General features: G+C 51.0%; 2 protein-coding genes across 23 annotated transcripts in view; one reads left to right on the forward strand and one right to left on the reverse strand.

Moving 5' to 3' along the window:
• PASK (PAS domain containing serine/threonine kinase) overlaps positions 1-4579 on the reverse strand; it is a 36442-nt gene extending 31863 nt beyond the window's left edge. For 5 of the 13 annotated variants that reach the window (XR_011540210.1, XR_011540212.1, XR_011540211.1 and 2 more), the window contains exon 1: positions 3667-3808. The gene's annotated coding sequence lies outside the window, so the exon portion shown is untranslated. Of the gene's footprint in view, positions 1-119; positions 214-3666 lie in introns of those variants that run through there. The other 8 variants (XM_070620244.1, XM_070620248.1, XM_008527203.2 and 5 more) reach the window with 8 other exon arrangements.
• The window catches only part of PPP1R7 (protein phosphatase 1 regulatory subunit 7), a 31710-nt gene continuing 20456 nt past the window's right edge, over positions 3769-15022 (forward strand). For 3 of the 10 annotated variants that reach the window (XM_070620281.1, XM_070620287.1, XM_070620286.1), the window contains exons 1-7: positions 4451-4717; positions 7185-7246; positions 7643-7771; positions 11413-11468; positions 12228-12293; positions 12757-12887; positions 13299-13461. In XM_070620281.1, coding sequence (XP_070476382.1) covers positions 7237-7246; positions 7643-7771; positions 11413-11468; positions 12228-12293; positions 12757-12887; positions 13299-13461 — 555 coding nt within the window. In that variant the 5' untranslated portion in view covers positions 4451-4717; positions 7185-7236. Of the gene's footprint in view, positions 4718-4931; positions 5022-7184; positions 7247-7642; positions 7772-11412; positions 11469-12227; positions 12294-12756; positions 12888-13298; positions 13462-15022 lie in introns of those variants that run through there. The other 7 variants (XM_070620280.1, XM_070620285.1, XM_070620284.1 and 4 more) reach the window with 5 other exon arrangements.

The raw sequence follows: 15022 nt of genomic DNA on the forward strand, positions 1-15022 counted from the left end.
AAGCATTTGACAAAATCCAACACCGCTTCATGAGAAAAACTCTCAACAATTAGGAATGGAGGAGACCTTCCCCCACCTGACAAAGAGCACGCAGGAGAAACCTACACCTGACCACACACCTGACAGTGAAAGTCTGCAGGCTTCCTTCTGAGGTCAGGAGCAGGGCAAGGAAGTCCCTTGAGCCTCTTCAATTCAGCACTGTCCTGGAGGTCTCTGCCAGCACACAAAGGCAAGAAAAAGAAATCAAAGGCATACATACGGGGAAGGAGGGCATAAAGCTGTCTCGATTCACAGAAGACATGACCATAAACAGAGAAAATCCTAAGGATTCACAAGAAGACTCACAACCTGATTTTCTGAAAAGGGCGTGGAGTTAAAGCTTTCAAACAGACATTTCACCAAAGAAGATGTACAAGTCTCAAAGGAGCGCACGAGAAAATGTCCACCGTCACTAGTCATCAGGCAAAGGCAAAGTAAACCCACGGTGGGCTATCATCACACAACTGCTAGGCTGGTTAAAATTAAAAAGAATGGAAATATGAAGTGTTAGTAAGGATGGGGAGCAGCTGGAACTCTTGTATACTACTGGTGGCAATATACAATGGGACATACACCCACTGTGGAAAGCAGTTTGCCAGTTAGGACACAGTAATTGCACTCCGAGGTATCTACCCAAGGGAAGGGAAAGCACATGACCATAGACTTCTACACAAATGTTGACACCAGCTTTATTCTTTTTATTTTTTTTTAAGACATTTACTCTTTAGTCCTTTTTTTTTTTTTTTAAAGATTTTATTTTTTCCTTTTTTTTTTCTCCCCAAAGGCCCCCGGTACATAGTTGTGTATTCTTTGTTGTGGGTTCTTCTAGTTGTGGCATGTGGGATGCCGCCTCAGCGTGGCTTGACGAGCAGTGCCATGTCCGCGCCCAGGACTCGAACTAACGAAACACTGGGCCGCCTGCAGCGGAGCGCGCGAACTTAACCACTCGGCCACGGGGCCAGCCCCTCACCACCAGCTTTATTCTTAATAGCCCCACACTGGAAACAGTCCAAATGTCCATCAAGAGGAGAATAAGCAAATTGAAGCACATCCACACTAAGGAATCCTGCTCAGCAATAAAAACGAATGAACTGGTGACACAAACAATGGCATGGATGAATCTAAGAATCGTTAGGCTGGGGGACAGCAGCCAGACACAGAACACCACATCTTGTAGGATTCCACTGACATGAAGCACTAGAAAAGACAAACCTGATCTATAGGGAGAACAGAAAGCAGAGCAGTGGTTGTCTGGGGCCAGTGGTGGGGAGAGCAAGGGGATTGACCAAGGAAGAGCATGAACGAATTTCTTCGAGTAACTTAGGAAGTGTTCCATGACTCGGCTGTGGTTGTGACTGCAGAAACATGTCTCAACCCTCAAAGAACTAGGTACTTAACGTCACTACATCTTATTGTATGTAAATTACATCTCAATAAAGTTAACTTTTAATGTCAATGGATGGGTAAAACGAGCAGGTGGTCACAGCTGAAAAGAAAACTAGCGATTTGGAAGATATATTTGAATAACTCAGAATGCAACACAGAGAAACAAGAACATAAAAATATGAGAGAGAAGTTAAGACACAAAGACTGGGACAATCTAACACCTAACTGCAGAGAGAATAGAGAGGAGGAAACATTTGAAGAGATAAGAGTGAATGATCTTCAATAACAAAGAAATAAATCCACAGATCCAGGCCCCTGTGAGGGCACTCAGACTACCAGATGTGAAATTCAAGATGAAACCATAGTTACTGGGTTGGGGTTTCTAGGCAGGAATAATAGAACTGATCAAAGGAACAAATGGGAGCCCAGCAAAAGGGCTGTGCATGTACGAACACTTGATATAGGACTGAGGGAATATTACTTATCCCTGAAGAAATATGGGCTATTCACATTCATATGAAGATGCTGGGACAACTCACTGTCCAGATGGGAAACAAAGAAAACAGAGCTATCAACACACCATCTGCGAAAATCAAAACACCAAACTTTTAGAAGAAAACTAGAAAGACTTTCTGTAAGATTTTGAGTGGGGAAATTATTGGGTGTTGGTTTTTTTGGTTTTTTTTTTTTTTTTTTAGGAAGATTAGCCTTGAGCTAACATCCATGTCCATCTTCCTCTACTTTATATGTGGGACACCTGCCACAGCATGGCTTGATAAGCAGTGCGTAGGTCCGCACCCAGGATCCATGCCTGCGAACCCTGGGGCCTCCAAAGCGGAGTGCATGAATCTAACCACTGCACCACTGGGCCACCCCAGGAAAGCTTTTTTTTTTTAACCAAGCAAAGGAACTTCTGGGAAAGTACTCCTTGCTCTTATGGCTGAACTTCTGGAAGCAACCACCTTTCTCCCAATAGGACAAAAGCTAGGAAGCAAATAGCTCCAATTGCTCCCACTGCTGGTGTACACCAGGAGCAGAACCAGCCTCAGGATAAAGCCAACAGAGTGAACAGCAGAGCAGAAAATGGCGAGGGTGTAATTTTGAGCCACTGGGTGAAACCTGCCTTCTTCTGAACTTCAGGTTTGGAGGCTCTTTACTCACCCTCAGAGCCATTCTGAGACTTCATCTGTTTCTTGCATCAAGGCATCCTAAAGAATACCCAGGATGATGGCGGTAAGCAAAGGGCGCCAACCAGATCCCAAAAGTCACCAAAGGCTTTGTGGAAGAGGCATCAGCAGAGCTGAGCCGGGCAAAGTGAGTGAAGAAGCCTTCCAAGCAGTGGCACCTTAAGGCAAAGACTCCCACAGTGCCCTCGGGGAGCAGTCAGTACACAGGAGAGTAAGTGGAGGGGGCCCACTGAGTTCTGGTAGAACTCCCAGGGCCGCCTATTCCTGCCCAAGCAGTCTGGGTTTTATCCCAAAGATTGACTTTAAGGGTTCTACACTTGGAAGTAACATGACCAGATATGCATTTTGCAAGACCACTCCAGGGGCAAGGCGGGGGCAGGGTTTACAGTAATCCAGGCAAATTATGAGGCCTTAAATTAAAGCAATGGCAGAAAGATGGAGAGGGGAGCCCAGAAGAGAAAAATCGACATCGAGTTGACACAGAAGTACTGGGTGATGAGATGTGGAAGGTAAGAAAGGAAAAGGCATCAAGACCACATCCCAAGTTTTCAGCTCAGGCCGTTTTCTGGGAAAAGGAAAACCGATGAAGAGGAGATTAAGGATAAAGCCCAGGGATGCATGGGACATCCAAGTGGGGATGTCAGGAAGCAGTGGACATGCACACTGCGGCTCAAGCATTCACCCACAAATATCCACTGACAAGCTCATGGATGCCAGGCACATCCTGGAGCTCACCTCCTGGGAGGAGGATGGACACTACTAAGTAAACAAAACGCACAGTTAACCTTAGGCGAGAGGACCGAGTGCGGGTGGGTTAGGCCGAGGCGGGGCGTTGCGGCGGTAGGCGCAGTGCAGCCCCGGGGCCCGCAGGGTGCGGCGCCGGGCGGGACAAACGGCCGAGACGGCGCGGGCCACCATCTGGCCAGGGCTGCAGGAGGGGGCGCGGGTAGCGCAGGGGCACAGAGCTCGTGTTGGGCTCGTCCGAGGGCCGCGCCAGGGACGGGCCGAGGCACCCCGCGGAGCCCAGATCGCCCCTCTCCAGTAGGCTTCTCACCTGGGGCGGCAAGGGTCACCCGGCCACGCTCGCTTCTCCCCGCCGGCAAAGAGCTGATCCTCGCCCGTAGCCCCACTGACCAATCGCAGAGCGACTCGCGCCAATTGACATGCGCCACGAGCCAACCAATGGTGCCTGTGGGCGGGACTCAGCGAGCCGGAGCTGAGAAGCCCGCGCTAACGGTTGCTAGGGACGCACCGGACTCCCCCTACGGCGCCTCGGAGGAGCCGAAAGAGACGGCGCCTCCGCCCCCCAGGTCGGGCGGACGCAGTTTCCTCCGGTCTCGGGTTTGAGAAGGGTGAGCAGCGCGGAGCTCGCCTGGAGGCGAGGGGCACGGGGCTGCTCCCTCACGGGCCATGCTTGTCCGCGGGGCCTAGGGCCGGTGGAGGCTGCGGCGCTCTTAGTGGGCTGGGTCGGCATCCCGGGCCCTGACCGGCTCTCTGGGCACCTGCAGGCACTGCCGGCCCCCTGCCCTGGTCCCAGCACGAGCGCGGGCGCCCTGCGCTGAGCATTAACGGAGGCGGCCCCTGCGCTGGGGCTGGATCCGCGCGACGACGCCGGGACAAGGCCGACCCGTCGTACTTACGCGGCCCGGAGGCCGGCACTTGGCAGCCCTATGCCGAGACCGCCTGGCCGTGCCCCTCTAGAGCCCAGAGCATCTCCCAGACTCCTCTCCGCTCGCCTGCAGGTTCGGCTCCAAGGGTGCGGCTCCGACTGCCCCGCCTTCCTCCCTGCTTCTCGCCACCAGATGCCTCTGGGAGCTCTCAAATTACCTGCCCCCGAGGAGGTGAGACTGGCGGTGCGGGGGGCTGAGGGCGGGCGCGGCCTCGCGCACGGACTTCAACTCCCAGGAAGCGCTGGGGCCGCGCAGGCGCGTCTGGGGTCAGCCGCCCACCCCCCGCGCTGGGATTCCGTTGGCTGGGTCAGCCCTGAGTTGGGAGCCCTGATTGGCTGAGGGGCCTGAGGCGACAGATTCCGGAAAGGGGAAGAGCAGCCAATATGGCGGAGGAGCGCGGCGGGGGCCAGCAACAGTCGCAGGAGATGATGGAGGGTGAGCGGCCCCGCGGGGCGACGGCCGAAGGGCCCGGCGGGCGGCGGGCGGCGGGCGGCGGGCGGCGGGCGGCGGGCGGAGGGCGGCGGCCCGCACCGGCCTTGCCCGAGAGAAACGGGGTGTGCCGCCTCTGGCCGCGGCCGGACCCCGCCGCGCGGCCCCCTGACAGCTGCCTGCCGGCTCGGCGGGGCGGGGGCGGCCCAGGACCCGGGAACTCCGCGCCCAGGGGGCAGCGGCCGGGAAGACGCGGGCGGCCCGGGAGGCGCCGGACTCAGGGCAGAGGGAGGGGCGAGCGGCGGCGCGGGTAGGTGGGAGTGGCGATGCGGTGGTCCCGCGGGCCCCGCGCCCTCCGGCGGGTGGGGGCCTCGCACCTAACCCCTGAGCCTGATCCGCGGGTCGGTCCCTGGGCGGCTGACGAGGACACCGAGGCGCAGGGCGCCGTGGGGCCCCCCCACGTCGGCTCGTTGGGGAACGTGGCGGAGTGGAGAAGGGCCCTCTCAATGTGGGGATGGGGTGACAAGGAGCCCAGAGGTTGAGTCGTAGAAGGGCGGGTGCCTGTTTTCATAGCTACCATAGTTCCCGAAAGATTGAATTCAACCCTTTCGCTTTGTTGAAAAAAAATTATATGTATACTATGTATGCATGTAATTATATACACACATGCACGCTCTCACCCCGCGATGGAGAGTCAGTCATGTCTTTGAGTGTTTATGTTATGTTTTGAGCTTTTGGCTCCTCTGGTTTCAAGGTGGGTACAGAGCTCCAGAAGAGCAGCCACTGTCTGATGTGTAAAGTGCTAGGGAAGAAAGATGCAGAACGGGGTTGGGCAGGGGGGCCTAAGGAAGAGCTGGCATTTGGGGAGTAATGGCTGCGCAACCAAAGCCAGCTCCCAGCTGAACCTTGAAGGAAAAGTGCAGATCAGCCAGGCAGGGGATAGGGTGGGGGAAAGATCAAAAATCACTGCAGGCAAGGGGAACCACACAGAGGAAGGCAAAGGGGTGTGAAGGAAGGTGGCCTGTTTGGAGGAGAGTTTGACCAAGAGTGACAAGTCATACTGGATGAGGGCGAAGAGTGCCAGTGAGGCTGGCGAGAGATGGTCCTTGGTGGAGGGGTGTGAAGGGCATGAAGGGTCTTGGACTTTGAGATTCTTGGATCTTTTTAAATGAGGAACACCTCTTCCTATCTCCCTTCTCCCTCCGCCATCTACTCCTGCGTCCTCTTCAGCTGTTTCCAAGTCTTGGTAAATGACATGCAAAACCCAGGCGTTTCTCTCTTTCCCATTCCCACCCACCCAGTTAATCGATAGGCTCTGACGCCTCTGCTTCCTTAATATCTGCAGATCTTCAATGCCTCTTCCATTCCCACTGCCAATACCTTGAGCCAGCCCATTGTCCCCAGTGCCCCAGAGTCACCTTATATGCTGATCTGCTGTCCCCAAACCCCCTGCTGCCCTCATGATAGTGCCCCAGGTTTCACTTTGGCTGCCCTTCGTGAGCTAAGGCCTCCCGCCCAGAGCTCAGCAGCACCAGCCCATTGCCCAGTAGAACTTGCTTTCCCTTAGCCTTGACCATGGAGCACCTCGTGCCTGGTGATAACTAATATATTAAGTGTCAACTGCATGTCCTGCACATGCTGTCTCCTTTTGTGCCTTTTCTAATTGAAGCCTGCCAGCGACTCTGAGATATAGGTACTATACTAGCTCCCTTCTACAGATGAGGAGACTGAGGCTTGGAAAAGGAAATAGCCTGCCAAAGCATTGTCTCTAGAGGCAAGGTGCAAACTCAGGAGACGCCACTGATGTTCCAGAAATTTTTGGAGTCTAAGATCAGATTCTCTGTAATGGAGAATAGATTAGACAGAGCCAGACAAGCCACAGAGAGACCATTTAGGAGGCTGAGCGGAGCCCAGGCCATAGGTAATGAGCTGCTGAGCCAAGGCAGTTGCCGGGACGGGGAAGAAGGAATGGGGGTGGTTTGGGAGATGCATTTCACAGGGACTTGTTTTGTCCAGCAGTCCTTTTCTGACTGCTATTTAGCTAGGCCCAGCGGGAGATAAAAGATGAACTAGAACTTCCTTCCTCTCAAAGAGCACACCCCTTGTAGGTAGACTAGTCAGGAAGGAGGGTGCTTTCCGTGTGATTGATAGTTCCGAGTAGTTTGTTAGTGCTTCAGGTCTTCGAGACACACTGCCAAAAGAGGTCATGAAACAAGTTAGGAAAAAGGAAAAGGATTTGGCTATCTTGCTAAAGAATTTTTACCAGTCTGCCACATTTAATCGCCTTATTTATAAATTCAAAGAATAATTGTTTACCAGCTTTTTAAAGCTTAGAGCTGGTATCTCTGTGTCCTGACAATTAGCATCAGTGACCTTTACATGGGGCATTTAGTACTATTGGCTGTCTTCTCCTTTTTTATTAGAGCTCCCCCCTGCCCACAGTCTGATTTGAGTTAGTCTTGATTTCTTTCAGAACGTGGGCCTCTGAACTGGGCTGGTTTTCTTGGCCAAATGGATAGTGGAGCATGGATGAAGGTATGTGGCGGAAGGGTACAATGGTCCCCTTACGTGGATATCCAGGCCAAAAGTGAGCGCACAGGAGGTGCTTCCCTGTGTGTTTAAACACAGATGACCCAGGGCTTTCAGAACACCTGGTAATTCTTGAGTTCCTGAGGGCAGGAATAGTATGTTACTCACCTTTGTACCTGTGTGGCCTCCCTGCTTTGCCCCCTTCCCCCCCAGTTCTCCCCACCACTGTACACCTCAGATGGTGCCCGGGATGTGGAAGACACTCAAATGTTCGTTGAACTGAATTCAACAAATGTTTTTGAATGAAGTCTTTTTGACTTCAACTGGACGTCAGTGTGTTACATGTTCCTCAGAGAGTCACATAAAGTGGATGTGAATTCTTACTGATGTGTGTGGGTTCAGTTGACAGGCGGGTCGAATCTGAAGAATCGGGCGATGAAGAAGGGAAGAAGCAGAGCAGCGGTCTAGTGGCAGACCTCAGTGAGCACAGCCTGAAGGATGGAGAGGAGCCAGGGGACGAGGACCCAGAAGGTACCAGGCCGAGTTAACCTGAAACTCGCTCAGGGGGAGGGTGGCCGAGTTACACATGATCTGCCCAAGGTGGGGGGGGCGGGCCGTCAGGCCTGGGGAGGACTGCTGTGTGAGCCTGGGCTTATTAGGCTAACTAGGGATCTGCTGATGCCAGGTTAGAGGCCCTCCCTGGCCTGGGGGCTGTGGGCTTGTCCTCTGGGAGCAGCACACCCTCGGAGGCACTCCCAGAGCAAGCTGACTCATCTACGGCGCTTGGAGGCAGGATGCAGTTTTTTCTAATCCCACTGAAGGCAAATACTACTGCTAATGATGTTGGTACTGGTGTGTCGTCTGAGACAGAACCAGAAAATTGTTTTATTAACCATATATTCAGAAATCAAGATTTGAAATAAGCGTTGTGGCTGACTGCTATGCTTTTATTTCCTACCATAGTAATATAAACTAATTTCAGAATAGTGCTTCTAGTGTCTTACAGAAGTCATTTCTGAGTCCTGCTTCACTATATTTGTAGGCCTGAGGGTTGATTTAAATTGCCTAGATGTTAGGAAAATTGTTTTATGTAGAAGATACCCCAATAGCTTCCTATTGTTTTACTAACAACAACAAAATGAATTTAGGGATGAGAAGAGTAAGTTCTCAGCCCATAGTGGTGGTTTTTCACCCTCCCCAACCATGATCTAAACCTTTTTTCCTTGTTTGCTTAGAAAATAAATTTACATTGAAAAGAATGTGAGAAACTGTAAGAACAGACAGAAAGATGTCCAAGAGATATTAAGTGAAAAAAGCAAATTGCTGAACAAGATGCATGTTAAAATCTTATTTTTATTTTAAAAGTAATAATTTGTAGTTTTACCTGCTAAAGAGAGAACAACACATCAAACTGTTGTTGAGGGCCTCTGAACAGTGGTTTTAGAAGGTCTTGTACTTTCTGCATTTTTTAGATTTATACGCAATGTATGGATTTTTGAGGTATTAATAATCATGCATTACCCCTATGATAATAAAAACAAGTTTATAAAAAACAAAACTAATTTTTAGACTAACGTTGTGCTCTCTGTGCCAGTGAAGATGATTGGTAACCATGGTAACCTAATTTTAAGGCAAAAGGCGATTACCACAAAAGTACCAGTCACATTTACTTTGGAACTTCAAGTCGATGTTCTGGAAGTGCCGTGGGTGGAATAAGTACATCGGAGTGATGGGTGGAAGCTCTCATTACTGCCTAACTGAGTCACAGGAAGGCCCAGGGGTGGGAGCATCACCTGCCCTCACATCTGAGCACCTGGCACCTGTGGAAGACTGGAGAGTTGACAGAGCCCTGTCGTGGCCTTTCTGTCCCTGGGTCGTGAGCACAGGCTTGCTACAACTCGCCCAAGTGTGCACGGCCGCAAAGTAGAACAGCTGGACTTGAACCTGGCTTGTGTAAATGCAGCGTTCTTTCCTCCAGACTACTAGCTAATTAGAAATTCTCTGGGAATATGCATTTTTAAGTCCTTAGAGAAACCAGTACTTGCTCCTGCCTGTATTTATTTAAGTCTTAGGTTCAAATAAAACAAATTCAAACATGTCAGCTGCTACCATTCACTTATTTTCTCTAACTTATTTTTTAAAAAGATCAATAAATGATGCATTTGGAAAGATGTTCTAGGCTAGCAACTTTGTGTTAGAGGTTAAGCTGACATTTCCAGGGGCCTGTCCTGAACTGGATGTGTTACAAGCAGAAGCCCTTTAAGCCATGTGACCACATGTCCTGAGGAGCCAGGCCCAGCTTCCACCTGCTAGCCCAGCATGGCTGTCTGCAGTGCCCTCTTTTACTCTCATAGTGGCCTGACTGTGATGCTACTTGACCTGGGGACCCTGCCTTCATTGTAGTGCCTCTTTCATTTCGACTTCTGAGTTCTTGGACATTGAATTTGTGCTGTCTTTTGGGGGTGGGGGGTAATTTGGGCGTATCTCTTGGTTTTGCCCAGCTCCTTTTGTTTAATTCCAAGGTTAGTTGATATCCTATAAGGCTGTGGTTAAACTACAGTAAATGACATTTTTTTTAAACTCACCGTTGTTGTTTGTTATGGAAAGGGCATAGTGAAAAGACCGTGAGGTGAATTCAGCCGGTGTGGGGCCAGCACTTTGTTAACCTGGTCCTATGTCGGGCGCACGTCTCTGGGGCCTCTAGTAGAGGGGCCAGGCTGACCAGCACACAGGCTCCCGTCCTCAGGAGGTGCATCAGCGTGAGGTCCAGCATGAGGTTCTGCAAGCCGAATCAATGCGGTGCAGAATCAATGCAGTTTTGCTGTAGGGAAGAGGCAGCAGTAGGAGCCAGGCAAAACGGTGACAGTAACGACCAGCTCACAGGAAATACAGGAGAAACAGCAGCCACACGCTCTGACCAACAGGGCAAGCTGCTAGACAGGCAGCCCCACCTCCTCAGGAGAAAATTGCAAGAGAAACTAGCGCAGTGGTGTAGCAGTTAAATTCGCACACTCTGCTTTGGCAGCCCAGAGTTTGCAGGTTTGAATTCTGGGTGTGGATCTAGCACTGCTCGTCAACCCACTCTGTGACAGCGTCCCACATAAAATAGAGGAAGATTGGCACAGATGTTGGCTCAGCAACAATCTTCCTAAGCAAAAAGAGGAAGACTGGTAACAGATGTTAGCTCAGGGCCAGTCTCCCTCACCAAAAGAAAAAGAAAAAATTGCAAGAGCAAAAAGGGATTTTAGAGAAATGTCATCCAGTCCCAATATATGTCCTTATTCAGATCCTAATTAAAGTGGACTGGGGGAAGAAATCATAAGACAGTTGGTGAAGTCAAAGAATGATGGTTACTCTTAAAGTGTTTAATCCTTGTAGACATGTATGCTTCAATAGGTCCACATGGAATGAAAGGGGCGGCTGCTAATTTGAGGCTGTTAAATCCTCAGTGAGAGTGGTTCCTGCAGCTCTACTCGGGCTCTCAGTGTCCCAGGAGACTGAGGCCCCGTGCTCAGGGTCGTGGGTCCTCTGCTGGCCTGAGCTCCCCGGCCTCCCATTGAGAAGTGTGTTTAAATTATTCAGCAGGGCTCCCTGATCCTCTCTGTTGAGCTGGGCTTCATTCTGTTTTGGTCTTTGCAGCGAGAAGCATTTGTAGATGCCAGGCCACTTTCCAAAGCAGTAAAAGGCACATCCTAGAACATCTGATATGCCCAGCACGATCCATATTCCACAGACAAGAAGGGAAAGACTGTGGGAGGGTGGACTGCTGCCACTTACATGGCTCTGGCGTCACCAGGAGGCAGTGGCAGGCAGCTCCCTGGCCCCTGACAGGGCTCATCTGAGGCTCATTCGGCCAACAGCTTTCTGCCAACAGCTTCAGAATACATTTCCTTTCAGGGGAAGTTCAGTGGCACAGATGGAAGTTTGGAGATCTCTGCCAGCAGCTGAATTCAGGAAATTCAGAGTGCTTAAAAGGTGACCATGTTGGAACAGGGTGTCAACCCTGCCACACCATCCACATCCTCCATGTATCACCTGCTGGTTTCTTTTCTGCATTCAAGCTAGCTCTGTGAGCCAGGCAGCCCAAGTCACGGCTCTCCACCCACGCCACGGCTGCTGCTTCCTGGAGACAGTGGGGATCTGAATGGACTTTTTTCTTCTCATTTTTTCAGAAGGACAAGAGCTGCCTGTGGATATGGAAACCATTAACCTGGATAAAGATGCAGAGGTAATGCTGCCTGCTCAGCCCAGCCTCAGGGTGTGGTGACGGACCACTCTGACCGTCAGGGTATCTTTTACGAAGGTGCCAGATTAGTAAGTGATTTCCCTAGAAGAGGTCGTCTGAGCCTCCCTTGCTTAGGTCAGATTCCTTGTGATCTTAGAGTTTGTAATGCCACTGATTGAAATCCCACTTCATTTAGCCATTGAGGATTGTGTGGCAAATGAAACACCTTTGACTCATAAATTAAGTGGGTCAAATGATTATGTTGTAAACGATGGGGTCCTAACATCCCCACCATCTGAAAAGCACCGTATATTAACAATTCAGGATGTGAGGAAGACTGCCAGGAAGAGCAGACCCACCTGTTGCATAGTAACTGACCTGGGGGGGTCCTCCCCTGAGCCCGCAGCTGGCCCCAACAGTGATGTGACCGGGTGCATCTCCTCGGAGCCTAGGCTTGTGTTTTTCAATCAAGGGAGCTAAGGGTGACAGAAATGTTTTATGTATCACTAATTTGGAGGGTGAGTTTACATGAGACTATCTATCGTAGCTAAACCGGGGAGCGTCTTACAGCTCACCTGTGTGCTGCAGACTCCACCTGGCACTGCTCACCTGTGTGCTGCAGACTCCACCTGGCACTGCTCACCGATCCTTTCCCTCACCCTCACTTCCACCCACCCGGCAGGCCTCCTTGTAGCTCCTGTTCCAGGAAGCAGATCTTCGGGAAGTTTCCTGTAGCTAAGCGAGATTTCTTCCTTGTTTCAGGATGTTGATCTGAATCATTATCGCATTGGAAAAATTGAAGGATTTGAGGTGCTGAAGAAAGTGAAGGTGAGAAGGAGTGTGTCCTTTCATCCTGAACATGGCAGGTTTATAGAGCAGTCCGGGAGGCCAGGTGTCTTGCCTGGAGCTCAGGCATTGCATCGGACGTGCTGCAGCTCACTGTACCTCCATTCAGAGCCTGCCTGCAGTTAAGCACACACCACACTACGCAGTCCTTAACTCGCTTCAGTTCAATTTGTTTTTCAAAGTTGCACCCATTGAGGTTTGCTCTGCTGCGAAACAGCACACAGGCCCAATGCCTCCCTCACCAAGTAGGTCTGCTCGGTGCAGGGCCAGCCTCCCTTTGGGTGTCTGCTCATCCTCTAAGGTCAGCACCTTTCTAGAAAACAGCAGGAGAATGAAAACCACATTCTTCACCCTGGAAGGCTTGTCCTGTGTCCTGTAACACAGCTGGTACTTGCTTGTGGCCTTCTTGTTGCCTGTGTAAACTGTCCTTTTTTCTGTCCCCCAGACTCTCTGCCTCCGTCAAAATTTAATTAAATGCATTGAGAATCTGGAGGAGTTACAGAGTCTTCGAGAGTTGGATCTTTATGACAACCAAATCAAGAAGATTGAGAATCTGGAGGCACTGACAGAGTTGGAGTGAGTCATGAGACCCAAGAAGACAAAAGGGGCCTGTCTAGTCTCCCCAGAACCAACCCCCTGCCCTGGCTCTCAGCCCCTAGGAGGCCACCTCTGCCACAGGGCCTTGCCCTGCACCTGGCTCCCATAGGTGGCGTCAGCTTGTCCGCATTCCTGACCTGCAAATAAAACCTTTGACTGGACGCTTCTGGCTGCTCCACTCAGGGTTTCTGACATAATGTCTTCCCTCAACACAGTCCTGTGAACCTGGGCGGGTGTCAGGGGCCCTGTAGGCTGCTCCCTGCCTCCCTGGGCGGCCGCAAGATCCTGCTCCTGGGTGGGTGGGTCCTCTGGGTGTGAATGCCGCCTCTAAGTTACATTCTGAGTTCTATGTGACCTCTGCTCATTAAAACATGTTTTGCTTGTTCCCAGAATTTTAGATATTTCTTTTAATCTGCTGAGAAACATTGAAGGAATTGACAAGCTGACACGACTGAAAAAGCTCTTCTTGGTCAACAATAAAATCAATAAAATTGAGAACATAAGCAACTTACGTCAACTGCAGATGCTGGAGCTGGGGTCCAACCGCATCCGGGTAGGTGCAGGCACACAGCCAGCAGCATGGCCTCTCAGGAAGAGGCAGCAGTGTGGACTAAATGCAGTGGGTGCAGGATGTTTGGTTGGCTGTGTTTTTAATGTGGTGTGATTTTTTTTTTCTCAAGAACAGAGAAATTTTTTTTTTTAAGAAGAAAATGCTAACTGGAGGCCTGTATTAATAAGAACGTGTGCCCAAACGCAGTGGTCTGCCCTTTCTTTTGCATGTAGATTTCATTTGCTCTCCATCCAAATCATGACCTAACTCTTTGCACAACCTCCCAGTACATCCTGCCAGAGGTGAGCTGGTCAGCCCCAGCACTCTGTTTCTGAATGTGCTGGTTGTGTCTGTGAGCCTGTCTGAGATGGAAGTGTCCCGAGCACAGCATGTTGTGGTGGTCTGATCTCCACACCAGCGGCCGTAGGAAGCAGCTCACAGCTTGCTGCTTGATTGGCCCATCCTCCCCAGACGCCTGCATCCTCTGGAACGAGCCCACGGCAGCATTAGGTCTGCCATTTACCATGTTCTGTCCAACCTCTGAGGGCGTTGGGCAGAGACTCTTGGGAAGCAGTTGGAGTTCCATAGAAGCAGATGGAGGCCTGTACCCTGCTGACTTTCAACCACTGGGAAGAGCCCTGGGAGGGGCCACAGGAGGACTGACATTGGGGGTAGAGCTGCCATCAAAGAGGGAGGGTCATCACAATAGGGATGCGGACATCCACTGGCCAGATGACCACTCGACGCCCACCTGGCACCACAGTGAAGCCATGGCACCAAGCCTAGTGCTTCTCACTGGCCTTGCTGAGCAGCTGAGAGCAGGTATTTCTGAGCACTTGCCCCTCCTTCCGGCTTTTGGAAGTTTACAGCACGCTGCGGTGAGTCTGGCTTGGCCATTGAGAGCTGGGCAGGATGCAAACCAAGGAGCGTTGGTTCTGGCACAAGGGCCTCTCGTGACAGTTGCTAGTGGTAACATGGCCACAAATAGCAAAGCAGCATATTTAAAACTGAAGAGTGGCCAGATGTTGTCATTTATCAAGTATCTCTCTATGGAATCTTCTGGGAAAAAGGTGGTTCATCACAAATTAATGCAAGTGACAGCAGTTAAGGGTGCCCTCCCCCTGAATCTTCATCCTCTTAGACACCCACCCCCCTGAGCCAAGTCCTGCTGTGATGGGCAAGACGAGATGCACTTTCTGCTGAAAATGTTAATAAGTGACGTGTTCTAAGAGAGCAGTGAGCTTGGAGGAGAAGGGGAACTGAGGTCTAGTCAGTAAGCACTCGTTAAACCGCCTGCTCTGCACAAGGCCTGTGGGGTTACAGTTGAATCGAGGGGCACAGGATCATAGCAAGGAGAGGCAAGGAGGGAGGCTCACAGAAACTGAGGGAGGGGGAGAGCCATGGGATGCGGGCACTCTGCTCCCAGGAGTCCTGAGTGGCATCCCTGGGCCAGAGCTTCCAGCATCTCTCATCTGTGAAGACCTGGGATCTTGGGAATGCATTTTAACAAGCACTGTAGAAGAGCACAATAATGTGTCCACTCAGAACCGTAGAACTGGGTGGG

This window comes from Equus przewalskii, chromosome 5, assembly GCF_037783145.1.
Source record: "Equus przewalskii isolate Varuska chromosome 5, EquPr2, whole genome shotgun sequence".
Lineage (NCBI taxonomy): Eukaryota > Metazoa > Chordata > Mammalia > Perissodactyla > Equidae > Equus > Equus przewalskii.